Here is a 27,176-nt window from a genome sequence, read left to right as displayed (position 1 = left end):
GTTAATGGTCATTTTATTTTATTTTTTATGCACTGCTGTCATTTATAGATGTTTAAAGTTATATTAGATATGACGATTAGTGTAGACAATAAAATATAGCTAATTTTGCCTATCTACCATTAACATACATTGATTTTATAACTTTAAAATGTTGTCCTGGTCTCTAGAAAACTAGCATCACAGTTACCTCAGCCAATGTAACCTATTCTTGTGTTACTGTGATTTTCTCATGCTGGTGTTACAGACGTCCAGGAGCTTCATAGATAGTTCTCTATTCTATCCTACTGCCTTTTTATTTTATTTTATTTTCAATACAATCTGGAATTTATTGTTTGTTCTCTCCAAATGTGTCCAGCATTATTTTTCCTGCATGTATCTATAGTATGTTTTTCTATATGTCTTTAAAAAAGATATTTAGCAACTAGATATAAATGCATTAATTCTAGAACAACTATAAAGATATAATTCTAAATAAATCTTAAATATAAAATAGTTTTTACCACAGCTGTAATGGCACTGAGAAACGGTATGGCTGGAATAATTGTTGGACGATTTATTTTCCAGCTGATGAACGATAAAAACAAAAACATTGACACAATCAGAATCCATTCTACTTTAAAGCGCTCTAACATTTAAGGCGGCCGATGACAAAACTGCTAAATAAAAAATGCTCATGATGGGAACCCCTAAAAGGTTATATGAAATGCCTTACAGAATCATTTAAGGTTCTATAGAATCTTTTCATAGTGTACCACTAGTTTATTTCCAAATTATTGTTTTCTCTTGAATGTTAAAGCAAGGTGAGATCTACATTCTACAGTAGGGTAGATTAGAAGCAGGATTGGCCACTGCTAGTTTATGCCTCATGTTTCGGAGCTGCTGCTTAAGGTGTTAAAAGCCCAGTGCATTTGCAGATGGACACCAGCTGGACAGAACTGAAAATACTGCACAAATCTTATGCTAATAGGATCTGGAGTATGCGACTGTCTTGTAGTAGGAGTAAGCAGTGTGGTCATTTAGATTTCACAGCCTTAGCTAGTAAATTATAATTACATTAATGAAAAATATCATAATTTCAAACAATTCAATTACAAATTTCCTGAGAATTTTTAGTCCTAATATTGGAGTGAAGTTTAAAAAAGGATAGTATCATGTAATCGTTTTATTCTGTTCTTTTAAAAGCACTACAAACACACTTAAAGACTAACACACCATAAAAATGAGTCGAGATGCAGTGGAGAGGAAAGGATGTATTTATTTCTAGAATGATTCACAAATTCTGTACTGCTACAAGACTTAAGGCACAACCAAAAATAGCTCAAGTGTCTTTGAACATAGAAGAGGGTCCCTACTCACAAACTGCTGGTGAAAGATAAAATGAGGTAAAGTTTAGAAGGGCTTTAACCACGCCACCATTTTCATAAATCATGTGTTACTATTTGTTTTTTTAAACGCCCACTAAAGATCAATGCATGAGTGAATGGACTAAAAATGTTACATAACCAACATATCAAGTACAATGTGGTCCTCTCCGGATTGAAGCAGTTGGTCTAAAAACACTGACATTTTGATGAATAAAAAACAAAATAAATATAAAGTGCAGCTGCCAACTGACATTAACACTTTAATATAAATACTAAATCTTTACAAGAAAGTTAAAATTAAAAAAAAAAAAACTTTAAAAATGTAACAGCTTTGTCCTACAACAGATAAATACTTTGAAATGTTCCACAAAAATAAGCATATCTGTACATTCCTCAAGAACAGGTCCAATTTAAAGAGACTAAACAAGATCCTCATTTGCATGTCATGCTTATGGGTTTGTCTGGTTGGATTTTACTTTAATGCAGGACTTAAATACAACCTTTAAAAATCCAGTGTGCTCTCAGGACCAGTTTAAAATCTAACCGTAGGTGATAAAAGATACTGCAAACCAACTTTCCACATTAGCAAACACTGAATGCCACAAAGAAGCAAGCTGGTAATCTTCAGTATATGCTGGTGCCTTGCTCTGATGGGAGTATACGGACCAAAAATGTGTTGCCACGTTATAAATAATTGAATCGGTCATTGGATGAACCTTTTGAGAACATATCCTGACATCTGTTAGCATGCAAGGCAGTGTTTGGCCAAAAGTCCAGATACAAGTGCTATATCTGAACTGCAGAGCAAGGTCTGAAAGCGGTCCTCGCAACCACACTCGAAGCGCATACAAAGAGCATACACCACAACATCAAACACACGTCCATGAGTCCTACCGGGGAAGCTCTGTCATATCTATTGTTCTAGTATCTTCACAGACAGGATTCAGGTTCTACTGCCACACCGTTTGGTTCAGTCACAGGTTTGGAAGCGTTCTCCAACTCTATCGAGTCCAACTCTTTAACATCAGATTTTGTCATTGCTTCCGGTTCGGCGGCTTTCTTCTTCCCATTCTCACTAGCACAACCTCCATTGTCTTGGTTGTCCTTTGGTGATTTGTTGAGCTGTTCCATCTCGGTCTCGGTAATGGCCATCTCCATCTTGGCTGGAGGGTCAGGCTCTTGGGGCTTCATTTTGATGAAGAGCAAGTTACAGATAACGAGCACAAGGGCAGAGAGGACCACTTCACACCCAGCCAGCAGGAAGACATACATGTAGTTCTTTGTGGCGTCCAGAAGGCGACCTGTAAAATGAAACAAGAATACAATGATATTAACTTCCCATATGGATTGGCCAATTGTGGTGGCGGCCGTGACAGGCCATCGTGCCAAACATGTCCATGACCCATGAACAGCAGCTGTCATTGTTGGGACACCTTTAACAATCCATTGCTCTTTGTTTGTCTAAATCCTAATATGGAGAAACCATATGGTATCATAATAATAGGTCTTTGCAACACTTAAAGGGTCTTTTTTTACCATTGGCACAAAGAATCTGTAGAGTTCTTTGCTAGGTAATCTGAAAATGGGTATACCAATAATCAAAAGTACATAAAAGTCTTTCAAAGTTGGAATTAAAGAGAAGCAGCAAAATATTTTTTCCCATAAATGCATCATAAATGTAACTAATTATAAAAAATTAAAATAAAAAAGGTTCCATCCATCGATTGTGGATTGGATGGAGGCAGTTCTAAATGCAAACTTTCAGTTGTTTCATCTTTTTAACCATTCACATTTAGTGCAATAACATGCATTTAGAAAATATTTAAGTGAATTTATTTCATGCTTTTTATTATTTTGCATGTTCTTAGCAAGTGATAAGTAATTCAAACAGTTCTAAAGAAGACTAGCTGTAAATGTACTCCTGTAGATGCATATTTAAGTTGATTAAAATGCTTATCTTATGACTTGTATCCTTTTTCTTTAACAGCACAGAAACTACAGAAGACACAAAATGAACTGCAGAACTGACCTGCTCCGGGTGGTCCCACCAACACCGCAATGGCTTCGACCAGCAGCACCAAGCCGATGGCACTGGAGAACTTCTCTGTTCCCACAATGGCCATCAACACTTCAAACTGTAAGGCTCCAACCATGCCATAAGAGATACCGAAGAAGATGCAGAACACCACGAGAGATGAATAGTCTTTGGACATGGACCCGACAAGATCAGTGACTCCATTGAAGAGCATAGCGAAACTGAAGAGGTAAACGCATCGTGGCCTCACCCACTTGAGCCCAGCGATGATGCCGCACGTGGGCCTGGCGAAGATGTCAATAAACCCCAGTATGGTGAGCAACAAGGCAGACTTGGTGTCCTCATTGCCCAGTTCCTTGGCATAGCTTACCACAAACACAGGAGGCACAAAAAGACCAAGCACCATAATGGCCGCGGCCACAGTGTAAATCACGAAGCCGCAATCTTTAAAGACGGAGAAGTCAAGAAGCTTGGCCTTTGGTTTGAGTTTCGTTTCCTTTTCGTCCACCTCGGTTGTTTTTTTTGGAGCTTTCAAGGGCCTCATGAGGGCTCCGCATGCACAGCAGTTCAGTAGAATCCCTCCAAGTATGAGGAAGCCTCCACGCCAACCATAATTGTATTGAAGAATCTGACCTAGAGGAGATAAACAGCACAGAGCCACGGGACTTCCAGCTGCAGCCAGGCCGTTGGCCAAGGGCCTTTTCTCACTGAAATATCGGTTCAGCATGATGAGGGATGGCTGAAAGTTCAGAGAAAGACCCAAACCTGGAGGACATCAAATTTGAGCGTGTTAATATTTCAAATTTGAGTGGGTTAATATGTTGAAAACAAAACAGTGCTCACCTGTTACGACTCCTATGCAGAGATAGATGTGAATGATGCTGGTTGCAAAGGATGCCATGATCATACCCAGCGAGGCAAAAAGGCCCCCGACCATCATAACAGGGCGACATCCAAAACGGTTCACTAGGATGCTGCATAGAGGCCCTGCAACAAGCAAACCACTGTTAACATCCAGGATATAAAAAATAAATTAAAAAAAAGAGACCAGGAACAGTTAACATGCTGACATCGCACATAACTCTTCTAGATGTACATGCTGATTTAGTGACTCTTAACTCGATGTGAAGGGTTTTCGTACTTTTTGATACCAATGATAAAAAAATACAAGTGTGTGTGTGTGTGTGTGTATTATATAATATACACACTGTTACAGCAATATAAAATTCAGTAAAGTAAAAAAATATATGTTTTTTACAAACTGCATTTCCCTTTACAAAATGTTCCACAGACTTCCCAATTTTGAAATCACCCTCTACTAGAGCCACATAATATTCTCAATCTCCACTGCCAGTGGACATCCATACCTGAGCCATAAAGCATTGCAAGAAGAATCGAGGAGATCCAAGCGCAGTCACTGTAGCCCACGCCAAACTCCCGAATAAGCTCTTTGAAGAAGACGCTGACCGCTTTGGGAAATGCGTAGGAGAAACCGGTTATGACGAAGCAGCCGAAGAGGACAGCCCAACCCCATCCTCCATCAGGGGCCTTGACCCCGCTGTTACCAGTGTCAACAGCCGCTCCACCCATGATGCTCAGTACACCTCAGATCTCAGCTGCAACAAAAAGTGCATGGATGGTGATTAATTCTACAGTAAAATATTTCATCGGATTGGTCACAACATGATTTTAAACATAAATTGACTACTGCTTGTAGCTCATTAATGCTCAACTGCCAAAATCATGCCTCGTTCACTGAATATCTCTGTACAGCAAGATCTGTTCAGTTGGTCTGGCACTTCCGCATTCATGTTCTTGCCTAGAGCTGCTCTCGTATTTCTGGGTACAACGCTTTAAATGTAATGCTCACCAGTATCACAACAAATGACAACTTAAAAAAATAATAATAATAATAATAATAATTTTAGATCAGAGAGTAAAATATGTTGCTTATAACAGTTTCTCAATCCTGATCCCTGGAACACCACCAACACTACACTTTGTCTGTGTCCCTTATTTTACACCTGAAGAGTTGAATTATGGGTATTGTCCAAAGTGTGTAGACCTAATGTTGGGGGTCGGGATCGGAATTAGCAAACACTTCTCTAACCTACTATGCAATGTGTGCCCTTTCAAATGTCTCTCAACAGGAAGAGCTGTCAAGCAGCTGTTGACGGCTAACCAAATGCCGTCATCTTATTCGTGATCTATTTTGCCTCATTTCTAAACATAAGCAATGTATAAAATCAAATGAACCCACACACACACGCGCGCGCACGCACACACGACGATACAATGTGGAATGTAGCACATAAGTCTATAAAAAGCAAATGACAGAATGGTCCACCACCTTATCTTGACCTTCTTAAATGGCAAGACTGCTCCTCGACTCTTTAAACCAGGGGTGAAGTCCAGCCCGTTGAACTATAAATTATGTGGCCCGCCAAGTATAGTTTACCAATCATGCAGTTTTACAATGTCAACACAAGGTGACAGCACTAGACTTTTGGCCACGTGTCGCAGTAAACCGTGAGTGACAACAATTGATAACTGAGGAGTGCTGTTATTTCTGCTGCGTATGATGAGAAACATTAAAGGCACAAAAAGCGGAACAACAGCGCCACTCGTTTGAATCACGACGCACGGATCATTACATGCCCAAAAGACAACGCAGCGCGAGCTTAGAACAAATGCGTTCCCAGCTAAACGGTCTCATTCACACATAGCGCAGTGAGAAGAGTTCGAGTTTGCAACAGAGCTAGGTCTCTGATACAAATCGCAAATGTCTTGGTGATTTAAACTAGTTTAAAGGCAGATGAAACCGTGCTGACATTCTCAACACGTGGGGAAAACATGAAAAACATTATACGACAACAATCCAGTTAGAAGACTTTTCAATCCATGAATCACCAATATTTACCATGGATTTGCTGTAGTGACGGTCGTGGCAGAAATGTGGCCAATTTATTATTATATTATTAGCCTCATGTATTAAAGGAGTAATGAAATATAGGCCAAATTACAAACATTCTTGTTATACGCTAGTAGTTTAGTGCATTTGTAAATGTTTATAGACTAAACAGCATAAAGTCATTAGATATTATAGGCCTATTGTTACTTTTTACCATGGTAGTGTGGTCCCAACTCAAGTTACTGTGTCCACAACATCAAATATGGCCCCCTTAAAAAAAAAAACGTTTGGACACCCCTGCCCTAAACTAAAGTGACTGATTAATGCATGCTCAATCATACTCATTTGTTGGTCCAGCATTGAAATAAATATGTAAACTCTGAAATTAGTGATGTGAATTCCAAAAACAACTATATTATACTGTATACACATAGGACTAATTAATAAACAAATGAAAAGCATAAACAGCACAAACATTAATACCATTAAACGGCATAAGACAACATGCCATCTTATCAATGTAAGTGTTTTTAAATGCATAAAAAGTAACAGAAAAAGGGCTGCACAACATGTTACACAGTGGAAATGAATTGATCAAGAGCTATGATGTAGAAGAGCTACATTAGGTAAAAGAAAGACATGCAACCAATGTACTGTATGTGCAACCTACCTCGCCTAAAGTCCCTGAAAGCTGATTCTCTCCCACTGATCTGAAGCTCCCACATATCTACATAACCTAGGGGCCAGGGGGTGGGGACCGAGAGGGGAAAACCTCTAGTGAAAAAACTCTGTATCCAACCAGAGCCATGATATCCAACCTAAATTAAGACCCTGACATTTCCCCATGTGGTACTGATTGCAATGACTAGAATCACCTCTCTTGCAGTTAAGAGTAACTTGTGATGTATCCATTCTCATTTTACATAGAATTGTATACAGAATGTAGTTGGGATTAAAATTATGTTCGGTTAGGGGAATTATAAAATAAATTAAAACTGGCACTTTGTTAATTATGGACACTTCTTGTCATGTCCAAACTAATTAGTCAAACTGGCTGATTCTAATCTGTCAGTCACAATGAAATGACAAGACGATTACTGATTATTTGGATTTACAAATATCTTATCATTGTATATCTAGATCTATGTGTGATACCACTCCTAATTAAGAAGGTGACTTCAGTTTTTATATTTATATGAATGATTTTGGATATAGTGATATGGTTAGGTATTTTAAAAAGCTAATTAAGGCAGGTCTATATTATATATGCCTTCATCGGGTGCGCCTCAATATCAGGACGAGGACCCTGCTCACTACACACTACTACTCACTACATATCTTTTTTTATATTATTTGTTATGGCGTGTAAACACATTATTCTGTTACATATCCTTACAGCATTTAAACTGAATATTAATTATAAATGTTAACTAGATGTGTTCACTACCTGTCTAGCGCAGAGTGTAATATAAAACGGTTTGTCTAAGCTTCTATTCCGTGTTATTATATTTATTGAATTGGCTCGTGCGTTTTATGTTTCGTGTTTCAGTACGAAACATAAAACAAATGTGATGTAATTTATCGTAAGGGAGTGAGCATTGATGCTCCCTGGTTTCCTCCCTGCGTTCTGGCGCAATATGGCTGCCATCGCATCATCCAGATGATGCTGCACATTGGTGGTGGTTGAGGAGATCCCCCACTTCCAAGCGCTTATTTGAGTGCCGTGAAAAGCGTTATATAAATGTAACAAATTATTATTAAGTTAGCGAGGGAAGGTCATCAAAAATTGGAATTAAACGCAGCCCCTGACTACTGTACTGGGGATCTGATTTAGACACACCCATCTCTGACCTTCCTCCTCCTACAATATAGGTCATTCATGGTTCTTAGTTGTAGATGCTCCGAGACCTGAAATAGATGTTCCACATAAGGAAATTAAGGTTTGAATCCTCCTCAAATTATATATAATAGCTTTTAATAGTAACAGCATTTATTTTTTCCTTAAAAATATCGTTTGCTTGAGATGGTAACCATGGCAACAGCAGGCTGCTCGAGAGTACTTTGGCTCATTTCAGGATGGGACACAGATATACAGTCATTATTTGACAGTTCGTTATAGATTTAAGTACATACAAAAATACCACAAAACCCTTTGGAGTTTTAAAGGTTAGCTAACTGTTCAAAACAAATTCCGATCGAAATACCTTTATAAAATCAATTCTCCATGAAGTCATGTACAATTTGAACACTGAATAAGTATATTTACTAATATACGATTATGTGTCTAGATATTTGTATGAAGAGCGTCTGATACGCCACAGCACTGGTCTACGTGCTAAACGTGACTTCTATAACGTTGGGCTGCTCTCTCCTCCACCAATAAGCGCTGGCAGCGTCGGCACAGGTCATAAAGTAAAGCCACAGGTACGTATAGCTACCATCCTTAAGTTTAATATTCTCACTTAAACCATTTGTAGCACCATTGCATCCACAACTACTCGAAGATTACACGTAGCCTACGCATTACACTAATATCAGACCATCACATTACAATTGTATCGGTATGTGGATTATTCACGACATATTAGGAATGTTATTAGAAATATTTATATTCTATAACACGGTGTAGCCTATATGTTCAATGATAAATAGATACAAAAGTATCCTTTATGTTAACCTATTACTTTTCATCAGTCAATCAATCTCCATCTCCATAGCAGCCCACCGGCATTCAGCATCCCCCACTGTCCGACGCACGCGCAAAATCACCCAATCATTATCACAGGACACACAATGTTGACATATTTAAAGTCATCAGTTCTCATATACATACCTCAACGATTCTCTGTGATTAAGGTTATTCTCTGACAATGCCCCTCTGACAGGATCATCACGTTCGCACGACACGCATCTTTAGAAGAAGCACTTGAATGAGATCTGACTGAGCCTGTTCTGTGTTCTGTCACCAGTGAATCACTTGAGTCACGCTGTCTGACGTGCAGCCAATGGTGAGGCTGCCTGGCTGTGTGAGTGCGCTACGTGCGTTTCCCCACTGCTCTCCTTCCCCTCTCATCCCTATTCAAACCATGTGCTCAGAGGATTTAAAGGGGATTTACGAACCTTACCTCCATACATGAAGCATCGACTTTGTTTCTAATTATTATGATCATAGCTGGGTGCTGAGCAAAAATATTAGCCTATTTAGCAGGTTTCCCCTCACAAGTTTTTTATTGCAAGAAAGGAAACAGCATTGAATACATTAACATATAATGAAAAGGAAGGGGGGGGGGGTACAGACAAATAACAATAACAATGTGACAATGTGTGTGATCATAATTCTTAAGAAACTTGTTTTTATTGTTATCAATGAGTTTAAGAGATTTTACAAGGGAGATCTCATTAAGACATCAAATCTGGGCAAAGTCTCGAGAAATTTGTTTTTGTGAATAAAAAAATGAACAATGCATTTCCCCTCACACATAATGTGTCACACATCACAGTGACGCAGTAAAACTGAACAGTTACAAAAGCGATTATGATGACACTTCCTTGCAATTCAATGTCATCACCAACTCAAAACACTGTAGTTACAATGTTTACAGTTGTTATGCTGCTCATAGACAGATGCTGGTTCTGTAGAGAGCACTGAATATCAACTGTAAGTGTAAAACATATACTGTATATACTGTATAGGCTATTAGCAAAAATAGAGAGGAGGAGCATTTTCCGTTGGAAGTTGTAGCATCCATCTCAATGAAACTAAATAATCACTTATGTTATGCTACATTCTTAAGAATAAATGAGAGAAAAGGCATCAGTTCTACGCACAAAATACAAAATAGAACGTGACAGCAGGCAGGTATAAATCACGTGATTCAGGTGTCTCATTTCCATTTGTGTCAGTTGCTTTGTACAGCTTTTGTAAGCCTCAGGAACAATTGCGTCACAGCCAGGTTGGGAAAATTACTAACCAATGCAAAACTGTCTGAACTTGTTCTATAATATACTAATTCTGGCAGGAATGTCTACATAAGCATAACAGACGTGTCATAGTTTGTTTGTAGGGTAAAACGTTTTGCACTCTTGTCATTCATTGTCAGTATAACGTTAACTTAGTATGTAAGTTACTAAAATTCTATTTTGATACCAAATAACAAAGTAACTATAAGTGATTCATAACTTCTCATTTAATATGGTCTCGGAAACATTTTATAACTTTACGATAAGCGTGATGCTTTTATAGTGGGAAAAAAAAACATTAATTCCAGAAATAGAGCATCAGCATAACGTTAATCAGAAGTGAACTCATAATTTCCGCCTTTCAAAATAAACAAATGACGCTCAGTTGTAAAAATGGTATTCACCCAGTTCAACCTTCAACCCATACGCGGATGTTACCGAGGACGCGTTTTGTTTCTATGGAAACTCTCATAGTGGCGCCGAGTTAGAACGTATACATGCTATGCTATTGCTTAAGTTAGCTGGTTAGCTAAGCTGACCTAAACGTTCAGTGCGAAGTATTTAAGATATTTTCAGCAGCTTCATTCTAGAGTATTTGTGTATTTTAACTTTTATGCGGTTCTGGACCCCTTTTTATTTATGACAAAAACATGAAATACAAGAATATTTGCTGTGCTTTGCAAGCTAACCGGAGAAAATACATGCCACTTAATTTATTCTTGGGCTGATATACACATGAAGGTAAACTAAATAACTATTTTAATTTAGTGGAATAGTTATAATTCTGTTGAAATTGTTTAAAATAACGCGTGTTCGTGAATTTCTGCTTGTTGTCTTGTTTTCATATGAGCTGTCTGCTAAAAACGGACAGTTCATTTTTTCCACTATTGGAATTTGTTATTCTTGTAGCTGCACGTGAACAAATTGTACGTTAACACACACACACACACACACACACACACACACACACACACACACACACACACACACACACACACACACACACACACACACACACATTAACCAGTTTATGGCTTAATTTGATGTGTGAGGTTTCATTTAGCATGTTTATTTCAAAATATCCTTTTGATGGGCACTTTGTAATTACTTCTTGTGTCTACAGATTTGCTTAACAGGATGTCAAGTCTTGCAGTGTCCTGTTGGTCAACATCTGCTTCGTAACAATGCAGGAAGCTGTGGACCTGGAAGCTCAGCTGGCTTGTAAAGAAAGAGAATGGAAAGAACTTCAAACTTTGCGGATCCGACAACTGGAGACTGCTCTAAATGAAGCCAAATCAGAGCTGTCCACCCAGAGAGAGCGTTTCCTCCGCTTGCGTGATGACTTCAAGTATAATCTATGTGTGTTGGAGGAGAGGGACAAAGAGCTGGAGCGTTATGATGCCTTGGCAGCCCGTGCTCAGACGAAGGAGAGTGTCAGGCGAGAAGAGGTCAGTGAGCTGAGGATTGTGATCGCAAAACTGCAGGATGCCCTGGAGGAGCAGCGGAGGTTGAAGGAGGACATGGAAGTGCAATATCAGAAGAGGGGAGTCGAGCATAGAGTCAAATTGGAAAAAGTCCAGAAGTATGACCTTGTTTCTTTGGTTATCCACATTGATTTCTAAATTGATGTTTGTTTTTTTGTGTAATATTGATGACATTTGTTTTTGCTTTTTAGCATCACGGAAAGCGAGATTCAAAAGCTCAGGGAGGAGAATGAAACATTGAGACGCGATCTCCAGCGCCGAATTAGAGAATCTGATGGGGAGCTGGCACTGCAGAAACAGGTATGGCTGTCACCCGCAAGATGGTAGACACAATCTTACAGGTGACATCCATTCCTCTTTGTACATTTGTTGTGTTCAAAAAAGCTGAACTATATTTTACTTGACACTGCACAGCACTCATGCAAAAAGACAAACAGTGCAAGATGCAGTGTAATGGCCAAACACGTCTCATGAATAGGTGTAACTTGCTAAAAACACTGCCACAGAAAGAAACAAAACAAAACATTGACATCACTAATTTACTAGACATCTATTGTGGGTAGTGGCCCATGCCTAAATTTAAGTTACAAAATCTAAAGCTGGAACATCTTGCATATTTAGAGTTATGGTGCAGTTTCTGGTCTAAAAATCAATTCACAAAGTGTATATCTTTGGATTAATGCCAGGACATTGTATGTTATTTAAAGTAAACCTACTGACATAAAAGGATTCCAGCTGGCAGGAGTACTTAGTCGTTGAGCTATGTCAAATAATCACTAAAGCAATCCTCACCTCACTCTGTGAAGTAAAATGATAAGGCCGTTAAGGATCACAGATAGTGTTAGTGAACCAAAGCTATTTATGCTGTAGTGCATTCAGGTCAGTTTCAAAATAGGTTATTGTTCAGTGTTGTTACTTGACATTTGACATTTGAGTGTTGTTTAAGCTCAGTCAAATAAGCGTCTCATAAAACTCTTTATGACTGCATTACTGGCTAAAAGTGTAATTTATATTCAGTGGGTGTTGTAAATTTCAATCCACAACAGGAAATTATGGCAGATTTTGACAGTGAAATGAGAAAGCGGGAGCATGAGTTCCATCTGAAGCTGGACGAAATGACCAGTGTGGTTCTCTCTCATGAGCTCAAAGTAAGACCCACATCCCATCATTCCTCTTATAAACTATATGTTAGAGGTAAGGGCTGTTTAGAGCAGTGGTTGTCAACCTTTTTGACTACAAATTTGTACCTCCTGTACTTCTGTTGTAATTATAATTTTTTAAAAAACATGGCACTTTATTCTTAGTGCTTTTTAGCATTCCAATTAAGATTATGTTAATATAACTAAATGTAATTTATTTTAGAGACACATCTAGGCCCCCTAGAAGTTTGTGAGTGGACCCCGGACCCCCTAGTTGAGAACCACTGTTTTAGACACTACATGGCTAAAAGTATGTGGGTAAATTGAAACGTCCACATGAATGATGAATTGGAATGCCGAAGTGACCTAGACCCCATTCACCAAATGTCAGCGGCTAAACTCATACTCGTATCTCAGGAATGTCCCAACTCTGTCCTGGAGGGCCACTGTCCTGTAAAGTTTAGTTCCAACTTGCTTCACACTGCCTGGAGGTTTCTAGTATGCCTAGTAAAACCTTGATTAGCTGGTTCAGGTGTGTTTAATCAGGGTTGGAGCTGAACTCTGCAGGACAGTGGCCCTCCAGGAGCAGGATTGAACACCCCTGTTGTATCTGAATGGGAGCACATTCCCACAGCCAGGTTTCAGCTTTTTTTTTAAAAGCCTCCCTAGAAGAGTGGAAAATGTTAGGCGCACATATAGGTGTGATGTTCAGGTATCCACATATTTTTGGCAATATTTATTTATTTGACCTTCATTTTACCCAGAAGTTCTACAGAGTTTAGCTCCAACCCTAATTAAACAGACCTGAACCAGCTAATCAAGGGGTGCGTCCCAATCAGATCCTAGTTCAGTAGTCAAGTCACTGATCAGTGAGTCGACCTTTTTAAGGGCTGCACTGAAACGTTTACTCCCTGAAAAGTCCCACAATTGCACTGTGATAACCAGAATCAATGCTCAATATTTTCCTTACTGTCCTTACCAGTGCCTGAATTCGTGTCCACGATATACAGAGTGATTCACGAGCTAGGGGGCTGAATGAGACACCCTAGAAACTTCCAGGCAAGGGTGTTGGAGCTGGTTGGAGCTAAACTCTGCAGGACGTTGGCCCTCCAGGAGCAGTTTTAGACTCCTTTGCAATATAGGCCTAGTATATTTGAAAGACTTGTATAGTTGAAAGAAGTATATCGTAGTCTTAATGATCTTTTGCATGGATCAATTTGAGTTTAATTATAATATTAATTGTCCAGGAAAAGCTATTGAGCAAAGAGTTGGAGGTCCATGCCAAAGCTCATAGCCAGGCCACAGAGTCCTTGCAGGCCTCTGAAGAACTTTACCAGCTGGCTCAAAAACAGATTCAACACAGAGACTGGGACCTAAAGAACACCACTGCAATGAAAGACTCCAGGTAAACTGACACATGCATTCGAAAAAAGTTTTCTATTTCGATTTTTGAATGTAATAAGAACATGATTACTGTTTTACAGGATAAAAGAGCTTGAGGTCTCACTAAAACAAATGGAGAGCAATTATAAAAAAGAGCAAGAAGCCTACAACAGGAAGTAAGTACTACATCTAGAATTTGAGATACCCTGTCATAAAATGATGAGCGTTTTTAGATCTAATGACAAATAAAACACACACACACACACACACCAAAAAAAAACGGTTGAGGTTATGAACCTTTTCTTGGTAGATTAATATCTATAGCTCAGATTAATCTGGGTAGGCCAGCATGTCTTGCTCTGATGTTTTGAAATTTGATGTATACAGGCATGCTGAGCTGGAACGAAGATCTCGGGAGAGAGAGGATGCTCTGGGTCTCATGAGAGAGGCGCACGCCAGGGAGCTCCAAGAGGATAGGGGGAAAATCTCAGAACTGCAGGCCCAACTGGACAGGATGATTCTGGAGCAGGAAAGGAAAGAAAAGAGCCATACAGATGACCTCCACCATAGAGACCAGCAGATACAAGAGTAAGACACAGACATATTAAAATGACTATTTATAGAAATGTTCTGTGGTTAATTTTTACTTGTCAAGCTGTGGTTTGGAGTGCATTTTATCTCTTAAAAATTTACATTTTGCATGAAATCTGTGTATATGGAAGGCGATGCATTAGCCGTGGCTTCTGCTGATGAGTAAATTAGTATAGATACATTGAGAGGAAATGTGTGGGTGTCTCTGAGAATGGCTTTCTGAGCACAAGGATTATATAACATGTTTAAAATTCAGGGCCTCAAGGTAACAAATGCGACTCATTTTTCTGTGCTTATAATGTAATGTTCATAAATGAAATATTTGAGATTCACAGGTTAAGACAGACAACATGTCTGCTCTTAGACGATATTCAATCGAGAGCCTTAACCTGTGTTTGGTACCGCAGTTGTAACCAGATCCAACTTTGAAACTCTTATTTGAAAACGAAGGCTCAGAGTGCAGCTGGAAACAACTCGATCTGGCTGGGATACTTACATCACTCAGGTCTCCAAAGAAAAGGTTGCCACAGATACAGAGCTGTTTTCTGCTGGGGAGAGAGAGGCCAAAGTGAGAGCAGAGCTGGAGAGGTGTAAAGAGGATATAGAGAGGTGAGAGGTCACAAGATGTATAATTGCATACCTTTTACACAACATTTAAAGGGATACTTCACCGATTAGTACTCGATTAGTAAACCCGGTATTTTCAAATTAATGCTTCCCTCCCTCATGTCCCCCTGAGACGAGATATTTTTGTATTGTGTGTCTTGAAAAAACCCATAGGGGGTGGGATCTCTCACAGAATTTAGATGGAAAAAACACTAGTATTTAAATGATTTTATCAACTAAATCGTCACGAAGACTCACAATAAAACGGCATCTTTTCAGTTTCAAGTCAACTAGTAGCCTAGTTGTATAATTTCTTCTGATACTGCTCTCTGTAACCGGTAGGCGTGGCTTGGGAGTGGCCTCATATACCCCTTTTCCACCAAGGCAGAGCTGGTGCTGGTTCGGAGCCAGAGCCTAGTTTCAAATCGGTTCTTTGTTTTTCCACCGCCAAAGCACCAGCTCCGAACCAGTAAAACTGGTTCTTAAGTAGCACCAAATCATTGCAGGGTCTAGAACGGAGCCAAGTAAGAACCGCTTGCGTCAGGGGCTGGGGGCGGGGTTACCGTGACCAACAAGACGAATAGAAACTTGTGACCGCCATTTTTAAATAGCAGCTAGTCGAGCTAATAGCAGCTCGATTATAATATACGTCTATGTAAGTTACGGCGCGCTGCACGGACGCGTTGGATTCCGATGTATTTTTGCAATCCCATGAGCATCCATAGTATTGCAACGTCCGTTATTGTTGATGGCTTGTTCGAGATGCATCGGAGCGGCGAGGACCGATCGGAGCTGCGGTAGTGTTTGGAGAGCATAGGACTCCTTGTGCTTTTAGATCGCTATCGCAGTGCTTTGATGTCATCTGCAAGAAGCCGATGCATCTCGAACAAGCCTGGCGTGTTTTTGTGTTTGGCGCTACCGCACTAGCGGTTGCTGGGCAACATGAGACGTATACAGTGACGTAAGATCTGGCTCTGTTGTGGCTCTCTAGCCGGTGGAAAGGCAAACCGGTTCTTAGTAAGCTCGTCAGTCGAACCAACTCTGAACCAGCTCTGGCTCTGGCTCTGAACCAGCACCCGGTTCTTGTTGGTGGAAAAGGGGTAGGGCAGCGAAGCAAGTGCATTCTGGGAGTTATTGTCTTTCATCCACATGACCCAAAAATAAATTTTCTGGCTTTTCTCAGTCTAGAAGGCACCAACTTCTAAAATAATTTCACATTTCTACTAAATAAATGACCCAATTTGAATACACATTCATCTTTCCAGCGGTGAAATATCCCTTTAAATTAAACTCCATTATACGGTGATAAATAAAAGTGTGAGAAGGGATGCACCAATAATAAAGTTTTAGCCGATAAAATATTGTTCATGTTATGGCCGATGACCAATAAATGTCAGATGTTAAAAATCTATACTATTTTGTCTAAATACATTAAAAATAAAACACAATTTTTTTTTAAATCAGTAATTTTTTTCTTTGTCATATCTTTCAAATAAAATATGTGCATCACATTGTACTGTATACCAATATAATATTATAATGTACACATCTAAAGGTAAAAAATAGGGGAAATGAGCATGCACAATTAAATATCCAATATCAGCCGATACCAATAAATGAAACAAATTACTTAAAAAGGCAAATGTATTTCTGTCAGGTATAAGCAGCAGGTGTCTAGTGGTCTGCAGAGGGAGCAGGCACTGGAGCAGAAGAGAGTTCAGCTGGAGTTGGACTGGGAGCGGCGCTGTGAGGAGGTGCGTTCTGAACACTACCTGAGGAGCGAGGAGCTCATCCAAAGCCTTACTCAGGACAGGGACCAGGTGAGCTGATGAGTCCGACAGCATAAAATATAATAGTAAAGTAAAATATTTTTTTTAAATATTCCAAATAAAATAATTTCATGAATAAATAAAAATTTAATGTAATCTGTAGTTCAGGTCTAGCAATATATAGTATATATACCAGTATAATAATGACCTCTATTTTCTTATCATTTAGTGTCTCCAACAAGCTTTCTGGACTTGATCTTGGTTAGAAGGTTATTCTGTATAAGAAAGTAATGTATTATGTTTGTGTATCTGCCCTAAGAAAAATGCTGAGTTGAAAGAGAAGGAACGAGAGTTGCAGGAGATGATGGCACTGCTGAAAAGTGTCACTGTAGAGAGAGATCAGGCACTGCATGGAAGCAAACCAGCACTAACTGGAATTCAGGTTAGACCACACACAGCTTTCTCTGTTACACCAATTAGACTGATATTTAATACGGCAAAGGAACCAGTTACCATTTAGAATCTGCTTTAGCTTTGGAAAAAAAAAACGTGGTATGATGACAGCTAAAGATCTGGTGGGTATCCTATCCAACAATTCTCTGGGTTTCATGCCAAAGTGTCTGAAGAGTAGGGGTCACACAGCATATGAAGCAAGTCATCTGACCCTGAGTTGCCCCAGGAGGGTTGTCTAGTTGCTTAGAAAATATAACTTAAATGACTATTTAAATAAAACAGCAGGCATTGTCAACGTCTACAGCATTTTTTAATCTAATACCTGCCCTTCCATTAATTAAATAGACCTATAGAGGGTATCCACTTGGTGCAATGGTCACACTTTAGATTAGGGTTCAATTCTCACTATTAACTAACTATTAACTACAACTTTTACCTTAATAAACTCCTAATTCCTACTTATTACTAGTTAGTAAGGTAGTTGTCAAGTTTAGGTATTGGGTTGGATTAAGGGATGCAGAATATGGTCGTGCAGAATAAGGCATTAATATGTGCTCTATTAGTACTAATAAACAGACAATATCCTAGTAATATGCATGCCAATAAGCAAATAGTTATTAGTGGGAATTGGAAACTAAAGTGTTACTGTTGCAATTCTATTACAGCTATTCTGAAGTGGCATGTCATATTTAGCTGAGAATAAAGAGTTCTGTGGTTGTTCATTTCTGCCCTGTCAGCTGTTTGATAGGTCATTATAAAGAAATATATAAGAGACATTTAATAGCACGTCAGCAGAAGATGCTTGGCCACTAACAGAATGTTTCTTTGAAAGTTCACAGTCTCCCTGGACATTATAAAAGGAAAGGTCATACTAGTCTTATGTATCAGCACTTTGAATTTCCAGCTGGCTTTTTTTTTCTGGTGATCATAGCCTGACCGTAAAATAATACATGTTTTTTTCATGTTTGTGGAGTGCGTTCAGTCCTGTAATAACTTGTTGACTGATTGAAAATTCAGATCTTTAAGTGTGTCAGCATGCACAATCTCTTGCCTCCACCTAGTGGTAGCTAATTAATTGGCTTATACCATCATCTGATTGTTTCACTTCTGCTTCTCTCTGTCTTACATAACATAAAACAATGTGAACTTTTCCAACAGGCATCTGCAGTAGACAGCAGCAGTTTCCCATCAGAAGAGATCGGGAGACTCCAGCAGCAGAACAACAGTCTTAGAGCAGTGGTGACTGAAATGAGGAAAGAGATGGAGAACTTGAGCAAGCAGATGCCTATAGCTCAGAGTTATAACCGGACCACAAATCCAGAGGTCATCTCTGCAGGTACCACAGCAATAAGGAAATAAAAGACACTTAAGAATATTTTACTTTAAGAGATTTTTTTATTAAATGTTAAATGTAACAGAAAATTATTTTGATTCATGTTTGTAAAACCAAGCATAAATCACTTAAGTGAATGTACTAGCACTGGAAATCACAGTATCCTCCTGCCATGGATATTGCAAGTAGTGCTTACATTGTATGACATTTAACCTTCACCCTTTTGAATGACAGTGATTTGTCTGTTTCAGGGACTACAGACTACAGTCAGGCTTTGGAGAAAGAGATTCAAGAGCTTAAGGCCAAATGTCGTGGCCTTGAGGACCAGCTGGAGGATTCTTCCAAGATAGTCAATACTGCCAGAAATCCTTCCCTTGCATTCCCTGTTTCCCCTGACAATGCGTATCTTCAAAACCATATTAGATCACTTAATGAGACCATAGGTAATTTAAAAATATGAGCTCACACCCTCATCAAACATGATCTGTAATGTAATATTGAGGTTTGGGGATTTTTTTTTTTTTTTAAGTCACGTGTCTTCTGTGCTTGTGTCTTTTGGAGCACAAGATGAATAGATTGAGTGAGTTCTTGGTAGGAGCACTGCACAGTGTTTTAAAGAAGAGTGGGGGTTTTTTTGCAGGTGGGCTACGAGTGGAGAAAGTAGCCAGTGCTGCTGCTCTAAAGAAACAGGAAGTGAGACTGGCTCATTTGGAGTCTGCTGTGGAACAGCTTACCCAGCAGGTAATGATTTTAGCCCACCTTACCCGAAGCATCCAATAATTAACAGACCATAATATTATGTAATTCTTGTTTAGATGGAAACACTTTTAACAGATAACACACCAGTTATTTCAGTGCTTAGATTTGGTGTCAGTATACGTGATGCGCCACCTCTAGTTTCTTTTTGTGTTCTTCAATGGCATTTCATGATCAATCACAGGCAGAGTTGGCTATTTTTAATATATAATGTACTGTATATGATTATATTTCTCTTTCCTTCAGTGTCACTCAAAACACGTGGAGAATGAGAGTTTACGCCTAGAGCTGGCCAATCACAAGAGGGCAGCAGCAGCTCAAGAAGTGAGGCTTAAGCAAAGAGTGGCAGCTACTGAACTGGAGGTTAATGAAGTGAGACGGGAAGCAGAAGAGTACCAAAAAGGCAGTTTGCTCCACAACCTGGAGACTGTTGCCCTTGGGAACCAGGCAAGTTTTAAGTATAAAGAATAATACTTCATAATAAATGCAAGTAAAGACATGATGTTTTCTGCCTTAAAGAAACAAAATGATTTATATATTTTCCTTATTACAATTTATCTTTATTAAACTACAATATATTTGTGGCCAGGTGTCCGCACTGAAGGTTGACCTTGCAAGCAGAAGAGAGACCATTGTCCTTAATCAGGTACAGCACTTCAGTGCACCATGATATACTGTATGTTTAATAATATAATATGCACCATAAAAAGGCTTTTAATTACAATCACTGTTTAAATTTGTCCTCCTACTTTTTAAGAAATAATCTTAAGAATTAAGAAATTTGTTTTGTTTGCTTGTGGTGCAAAATAAATAAATAAATCATGGCCGGGTTGATAAAACTATGGAGCCTTATTTATTTGCCCCATGAAAATAAATAAATAAATACAATTATATATATATATATATATCAAATTATATATATAAGGATCAAATTCTTATTCATGGCCTTGAGATATATATGTGTGTGTACATATACGTGTATTTGTCCACGTCACATGCGGGGCTCTGCATTTAAGCAGAATCCGTTGCCAACCGGTTGTATCTGCAGTTAGGAGGACTACTGTCTAAACAGTATTGTCAATGTATATATTACTGTCATGAATTGTCTCTTATCAGAAGTATTCTCTAGGTTACCTAAACAAGAATGTCTGTCTGGTATTTAAGAGTGAGATGGTAAAGCAGCTTCAGGAGGAGAACTTGTCCCTGCGACAGCAGCTTCTGTTGCTGCAGAGTTCAGCCAGAGGGGGCGCCATGGATGATGTTGCTCTACTTCAGTCAAAGCTCAAACAGGCTGCACGCTTGATCTCCGGCCTCAGTCAGGACAAACGGCAACTCATTGAAATGGGCAACAGGCTCCGGGCTCAGCTGATTGAAGCAGGACTGGAGGGTTGGTATTGGTTTTGAAGTGTACTATTTGATTTCAGTAGTATTCTCTTCCAGAGTGAATTATGTAAGTAATTATCTCTGGCTCAAGAGGGATAATAAAGAACCCTCTTCTGTTATTTTGTAAAAGGGCACATGGGGTTAATTCCTATAATTCACCTCTCATTGTTATGCTGGTGCCCCATCACAATGGGTTGATCCATGTTTGTACCAAGGGATTATAGAAGCCTTTTGATTCTCAATAGCCCTATGCTTGTCTCGAAAATTCTACATGCTTTGTGGGTTTTGCCTTGCTTCAAAACAGTTTATGTTATACAACTTTTTGAGAAGTAATTTACTGGCAAATCACCACTAAATATCAACAACACATTTAAAAAGGTTGACTTCCTACATCCCCAGTTTAATAAGTCCTGTGCATTTACAGCCATACTTTATATTTAAGTTATTCAAATTGCCTTAATGGACATCAGGGATGCAAACGATCACCTTTATGTAAAATTCAACATTTTTAATAAAAAATTTGCCCTTTAAAGCCGTCCCGTGTAGTTATAGAAATTATTTTCTTTTTTTTCAGTTTCACGACACTCAAAGATCATTCTCAAACCAAACGATCCCGAGCACAGCTTGGAAAAAGACCCCTCTCAAACCGAACATGGGGTGCAGCCAAAAAGCCGCTTATCTACCCTGGAACAGCTACAGTACCAGCTAACCACTCAGGTGACTTAGGCAGGAGAGGGACTTTAGTCAAAGCATGTTCACTGTATTGATACAGAGAATATATTTCATCATATTAATCAGTTTGGCCTGTGCAAATGTCCTGAGATTTAGACACAGCTTTTATGCAATGTTATATTAAGTCAAGGCCACTGGAGCATAGCAAAGGTCAGCAATCACTCCATTGTCAGATGCATGAAGATACATGGTTGATTATGATAACATAAGAATGAAATTGAAATATATTTGTTTTGAATCTTACTCTAGGAGCTACAATATGCACAGAGAGATCAGAGTAAGAAAACGGCGATTATTGTCCGTCCTCAATTCTCTGAGGGTGAGATTTCAGAAAAACACAGAACCACCAACCCATGGGAGCCACCAGTCAGAATCCAGGTACTATGACTTCACCACCCCATACATATATTTTACACATATTCAAAAGTTTAGTGTCTGTGCATTTTTGTAAGAAATTAATTTTACTCAGCGAGGATGCATGAAATGGATCAGAAGTGAGATTTATAATGTTTCTATTTTAAATTAATTCTATTCATCAAAGAATCCTGTAAAAAATTTATCACTGTTTCCTCCAAAATATTAAGCATCAAAACTGTTTTCAATATTGATAATAGCAAGAAGTACTTATTTAGCAGTAAATCAGCATTAAAATGATTTCTGAAGGATCGTGTGACCCTGAAGACTGGAGTAATGGCTGCTGAAAATTCAGCTTTACATTTTAAAATATATTAAATTAGAAAATAGTTACTTTAAATTTAAAGTAGTATTTCACTATATTACTGTTTTTACTCCATTTTGTATCAAATTAATGCAGCCTTGGTGATCATTACACTTACAACCCTAAACCTTTGAAAGGTATTTATGTGATTTAATTTGGTGTAAACGGAATTAATCTATTGTTGTTGTTTCAATGTTTTCATTATTTTTCTCTGTTCCTTCCTCAAGTCTGTGGGTAGTAAAGAAAACACTCCGCCGCAACCTGAAGCTCTGGTACGACTGCCCGCGTCATCCCAGATTCTGCTGTCATCTACGGGCACCGATGATTCCATAAAGGATGTGTGGAAAATGTTGGATCAAGGTTTAAGTTCCTCTCTGTTTTCTCCAAGTGACAGTGAGGACAAAGGTGAGCAGAAAAGTCATAAATGAGCCACTTCTTATATTCAAACTTAAAACTGTTGTATGTTGCATGCTATTTTTAATGATTTAATAGGACGTTTAAGTACTAGTCAGTAAGCTAAAACATGATTAAGCAACTTCCTTTAACTAACTTTATCTCACTTATTGACTGTTTAGCCATGTTGAATGTGTGAATAGATAACTGCACATGTTTCTCTGTGGCTGAAATTTCATCACCTGATTTGTCAAAGGAAAGGATCAGAATTGCTTTTGTGAATTTGGGGAATGATGACAGAGCTGCATGATTGGATTTAAGGCCAAATGAAAGTTGCCAAATCTATGGACAATGCTGATAAGACCATAGAGCCATTGATTTATTTTGTATCAGTCAGATCAGTTTTACACTTGTCTCTTTTATAGACATTGTCATTTACTGGCATGAAATAATGCCTTGTTATCTCATATCTTTAGTAATGTCTTGCAGTAACTTTCTTTAAATTATGGCTCTTTGAAGGCAGCATCACATCATGATGTTACATCAGTTTCATCAGACAGCTGATGAAGCCATTTAGAGTGGCAAAATGTCTTCAATAATTTGAATACAAAGGCCAGTTGCTTTGAATAAAAATATACAAGATATGATTTTCACCTCTATGAACAGTACCTTGGGCCAATATTTGCATCATTTGAACAGCTTGGCATAGAAACAGGTCAAGTACTTGCAATGCTGACTGATGCATTGATGCTCTGTATGTCTAGGGTTCAGACTAGTGTACTCTGTAATAAGCCATCAGCCCAGGCCAGGTTTAGTATCAGCGTTGCTTCATAGTACATCATTTAGTCCAAATATCAAATGGTATTTACTTAGCATTTCAGCATCAGTCACACGCACAAGTGAAGAGTTTAATTTTGCTCTGTCAGAAAGATACAGAAATATACAGATGCTAACATCTGAATACAAGTGCCATTTACCACTTTTTGGGTCTGACAAATAAAGATGTCAAAAAAAAATTAAATTTAAAATTCTAATTGAATTTAAACCACGTACCATGGTTTTAGGAATGTATCTTTGTATTCACCTTGGTGTCACATCAACAATCTATTTTTTTTTTACTATCTTACACCACAGTTTTTTTACTTTAAGTATCACCAAAAATTTCAAAATGACAATTCAGAAAAGAAGTTTATCATATAAAAATTGTATTCATATTTTATCATACATATATATTTTTTATCAATATTGGGTAAAATTACCTCCCAGAACTGTCTTAACCGATTGCGTTCCCAAACACCAGGTATTTAAATGCAAGAACATGCATGTTTGTTGTGTTTCGTCTGGGCGCTCTGAGGAGCAAATCAATTATGATGTATGAAAAAAGAGCCATAGTGGCTTCCTTGATTTCAGCAAATTTAATTTTTATTACGGATATTTTGCAATTTTGTTCTCTTGAACGCATGGGATGGCATTTATTCACCAATTTTTCATGTGATGTTCCAAACTTCCAATTTTACGCATAAGTTAAATTCACAACTTTGCATGGAAACATCTACGGGCCCATTTACAGAATATTCTTTAAGTGCTTTACTCAAGGTCACAATAGTGATGCTTCATGGCTACAGTGATCAAACCAGTAACTTTTTGATAAACTACTGAATTTCAGCCACTGTTCTACAGGGATTTAGCAATCATGATCTATCAAAAAGATTGAATCTTAATCTCTTTAAGATTGAATCTTTAATCTCTTATCTTATTGTGCTCTCAGGTATAGTGTCTACGGTAAACAGAGGACACCCAGATATTGCTCAGCCTCCTACTCCACTGGTCTGCGTGGAGGGCACTAAAGCATCTCTCCAGGAAAAGAAGAAACAAAGTCGTACAACATTTGTACCCGCTAAAAAGACACGTCCTGCTGGAAATCAGGGCAAGATTCGAAATTACAACAACAAAGACTGAAAAAAAGGGCGACCCTGTTTGAAGGATTATCCTATTTGAAGTGCTGCATTTTTATTTGTTCACTTTGCATCATGCATGCTTTTTTTCTTTTTTTTTACATGTGTAAATGTTCTAATAAATTATTGCATTATTTGACCAATTATATATGCACGTCTTTTATAATGAGCAGAAACACCAATAAGGATTTTAAAAAATCCAATCCCAGAAATATGTGGTCTGGTCAGGGTTCCTACACAGTTTGGAAAAGTATGAAATTTGAATCTAGTAATTTCCATTTAAAAGGCATTAAAGGCATTTTTAAAAGCGCTTTTCATTATGTATGGTAAAAAGAAAACAAAGTATGGAAAAATGTTTACATTTTAGTTTTCTAAAATATAAAATTGTGAATTTCTGAAAACTTTATTATACAAATGCCACTCAAACCAGCAACAAATAAAGGAGCAATCGGTCATGTAAATCAGACTGCACTTTGATGTTTGGTGATCTTGCAACATCAAACCACATTTACAGCATCAAACTGATGTGTCAGGGTGAATATATGCAGGTTATGCATTTTTAGGTTTCTTCTCATCATGTAAGCACGTTATCAATTTGAGAAAATAAAAATATTTACAGATTATTGAACTATATACCAAATAGAATGCTGAAAATAATGCTGTACGAAACATTTATGTTAAATATACCAATAATGTAGTTTTAATTTATCAATAAACATTTAAATCTGAACATCTGGCTCTGTGAGAGTGAGAGATACAGATCTATCATCCCCCCCCCCCCCCCTTTAGAACAATGATGTTGTCAGATAGGACTCAGAATAACATTGGTATTTTAGTGGTATTTTTATAATTTAATTTATACAGTGACACTTCACATTCAGTGTAATGTGTCTTTTTTGTTAACTTTTAGTAGCCCCTGTGCGGTCCAGCCCCTCATAATGACATCACAGCCGCAGCAGGTGTAGGATTCCACTCCTCCCACCGTATTGTCCTGACATCACCCTATCTCCTAGCAACACCCTTGCATTCATTCTGATTGGCTCGTTCTACACACCTCCGCTCACTGATTGGTGAATTTCTTTTCACTGGCAACCGTCAAAATGTTATGCCCGTGTCTCTCACGTGTCTCAAGAGCTCAACAGCGCCACCATTAGACGCACCCGGTACAACGCCGCCATCATGTCGTTACCTCTGCATCTCACCAGAAGTTAGACGATATATTAGACATTAACATAAACAATGTACGCAGAATTTTTTTCCCACATTTATAGTGAGCATATTTGAATACGACTGCTCTAACGTTACTTAAGCTGAATCCTTAGGTATAAAAAGCTAAATGTAGCAAATGTTTTAGCAATATGACTCCTCATGCTAAATAAATAAATAAACAAAACAAAAAAACTTGAATACTCTTCTAGTATGAACATACTGTATGAGGTAATATGTTCAGACATTGTAAAAGGGTTGAAATTCTTTTAAAAAAATGTACACGAGTAGATTGGCATGTTTTATTATCTCTTAAAGAAAAAAGTTAAGTCATTTTGTTACTTGAAATATTAATTAATCTTGAAAACTTTTTGTCCAGCAAATCAAAGTCAGTGTAGTGTAGAAACAAAACAGACACATTAAGAAAAGTATTTCACGAATAATTTACTAATTTGTTAACAAACATTAGAAAACTTCGATTCATGAATTTTTAAACAAATATTGAAACAAAATAGCTTGAAAATATTTGAAAATTAGCCTACTTGTAGGAAACGAGATGTTCTTTAAAATATATATTTCTATAGGAGTTCTCTCATACATCTTTTAAATCCATTCACATGCTGTATATAACACATTTTAGATGATGTTGCTCCCAAATCACAAAATATTTAGCTACGTACATTACCTCATTCTATAACTGAATCCAATAATTTTAATAGGCTACTCAATGCCATTTCTAATGTTAAAATAAGTAATCCATACTAAGTAATGAACAACTAGGAGAGACCAACATCCATGCTGTGTTTCAATACCAATCCAGTGTTGCATGCTAAATTTACCCGATTTCAGATTGTTTGCAAATCGCAGACACACGACTCCCGTGTCGCCTTGAACTTGAACTTGCTCGATCCCGTAAAGCAGAAATTTGTGCTGCAGTGCATGTGATCATGCCGGGATGAACTCTAGTAACCCGGGCTTTTCAGACGCGTTTTTTCTCTGAAATCA

At 38.1% G+C, this 27,176-nt stretch overlaps 2 protein-coding genes across 3 annotated transcripts; one reads left to right on the top strand and one right to left on the bottom strand.

Annotated features, from left to right (window-relative positions):
* Positions 1 to 11: 11 nt before the first annotated feature.
* slc16a3b (solute carrier family 16 member 3b) lies at positions 12 to 9,387 on the bottom strand. 2 transcript variants are annotated; one of them, XM_079595131.1, is made up of 5 exons: positions 9,144 to 9,387; positions 4,767 to 5,015; positions 4,243 to 4,386; positions 3,394 to 4,164; positions 12 to 2,665 (listed from the first exon to the last, which is right to left on the bottom strand). In XM_079595131.1, exons 2-5 carry the CDS (start codon positions 4,987 to 4,989, stop codon positions 2,295 to 2,297), a joined length of 1,509 nt encoding a protein of 502 aa, XP_079451257.1. In that variant the 5' UTR covers positions 4,990 to 5,015; positions 9,144 to 9,387; the 3' UTR covers positions 12 to 2,294. The 2 variants fall into 2 exon arrangements, with proteins under 2 accessions (XP_079451257.1, XP_079451256.1); XM_079595130.1 differs by lacking the exon at positions 9,144 to 9,387 and adding an exon at positions 6,981 to 7,677.
* Positions 9,388 to 10,570: 1,183 nt separating this feature from the next.
* Positions 10,571 to 27,085, top strand: ccdc57 (coiled-coil domain containing 57). The gene is made up of 20 exons (XM_079595119.1): positions 10,571 to 11,011; positions 11,394 to 11,852; positions 11,946 to 12,054; positions 12,801 to 12,902; positions 14,141 to 14,298; positions 14,378 to 14,452; positions 14,664 to 14,864; positions 15,318 to 15,476; positions 17,131 to 17,293; positions 17,562 to 17,684; positions 18,854 to 19,031; positions 19,280 to 19,471; positions 19,669 to 19,769; positions 20,031 to 20,231; positions 20,374 to 20,430; positions 20,949 to 21,171; positions 21,742 to 21,884; positions 22,149 to 22,277; positions 22,845 to 23,022; positions 24,779 to 27,085. The coding sequence occupies exons 2-20, from the start codon at positions 11,455 to 11,457 to the stop codon at positions 24,967 to 24,969; spliced, it is 3,081 nt and encodes a 1,026-aa protein (XP_079451245.1). The 5' UTR covers positions 10,571 to 11,011; positions 11,394 to 11,454; the 3' UTR covers positions 24,970 to 27,085.
* Positions 27,086 to 27,176: the final 91 nt, after the last annotated feature.

The sequence above is a fragment of the Phoxinus phoxinus genome, assembly GCF_949152265.1.
Source record: "Phoxinus phoxinus genome assembly, chromosome: 21".
Classification (NCBI taxonomy): domain Eukaryota; kingdom Metazoa; phylum Chordata; class Actinopteri; order Cypriniformes; family Leuciscidae; genus Phoxinus; species Phoxinus phoxinus.
The sequence above is the reverse complement of the archived record's forward strand: the minus strand, read 5'-3'. Positions and strand labels throughout refer to the sequence as shown.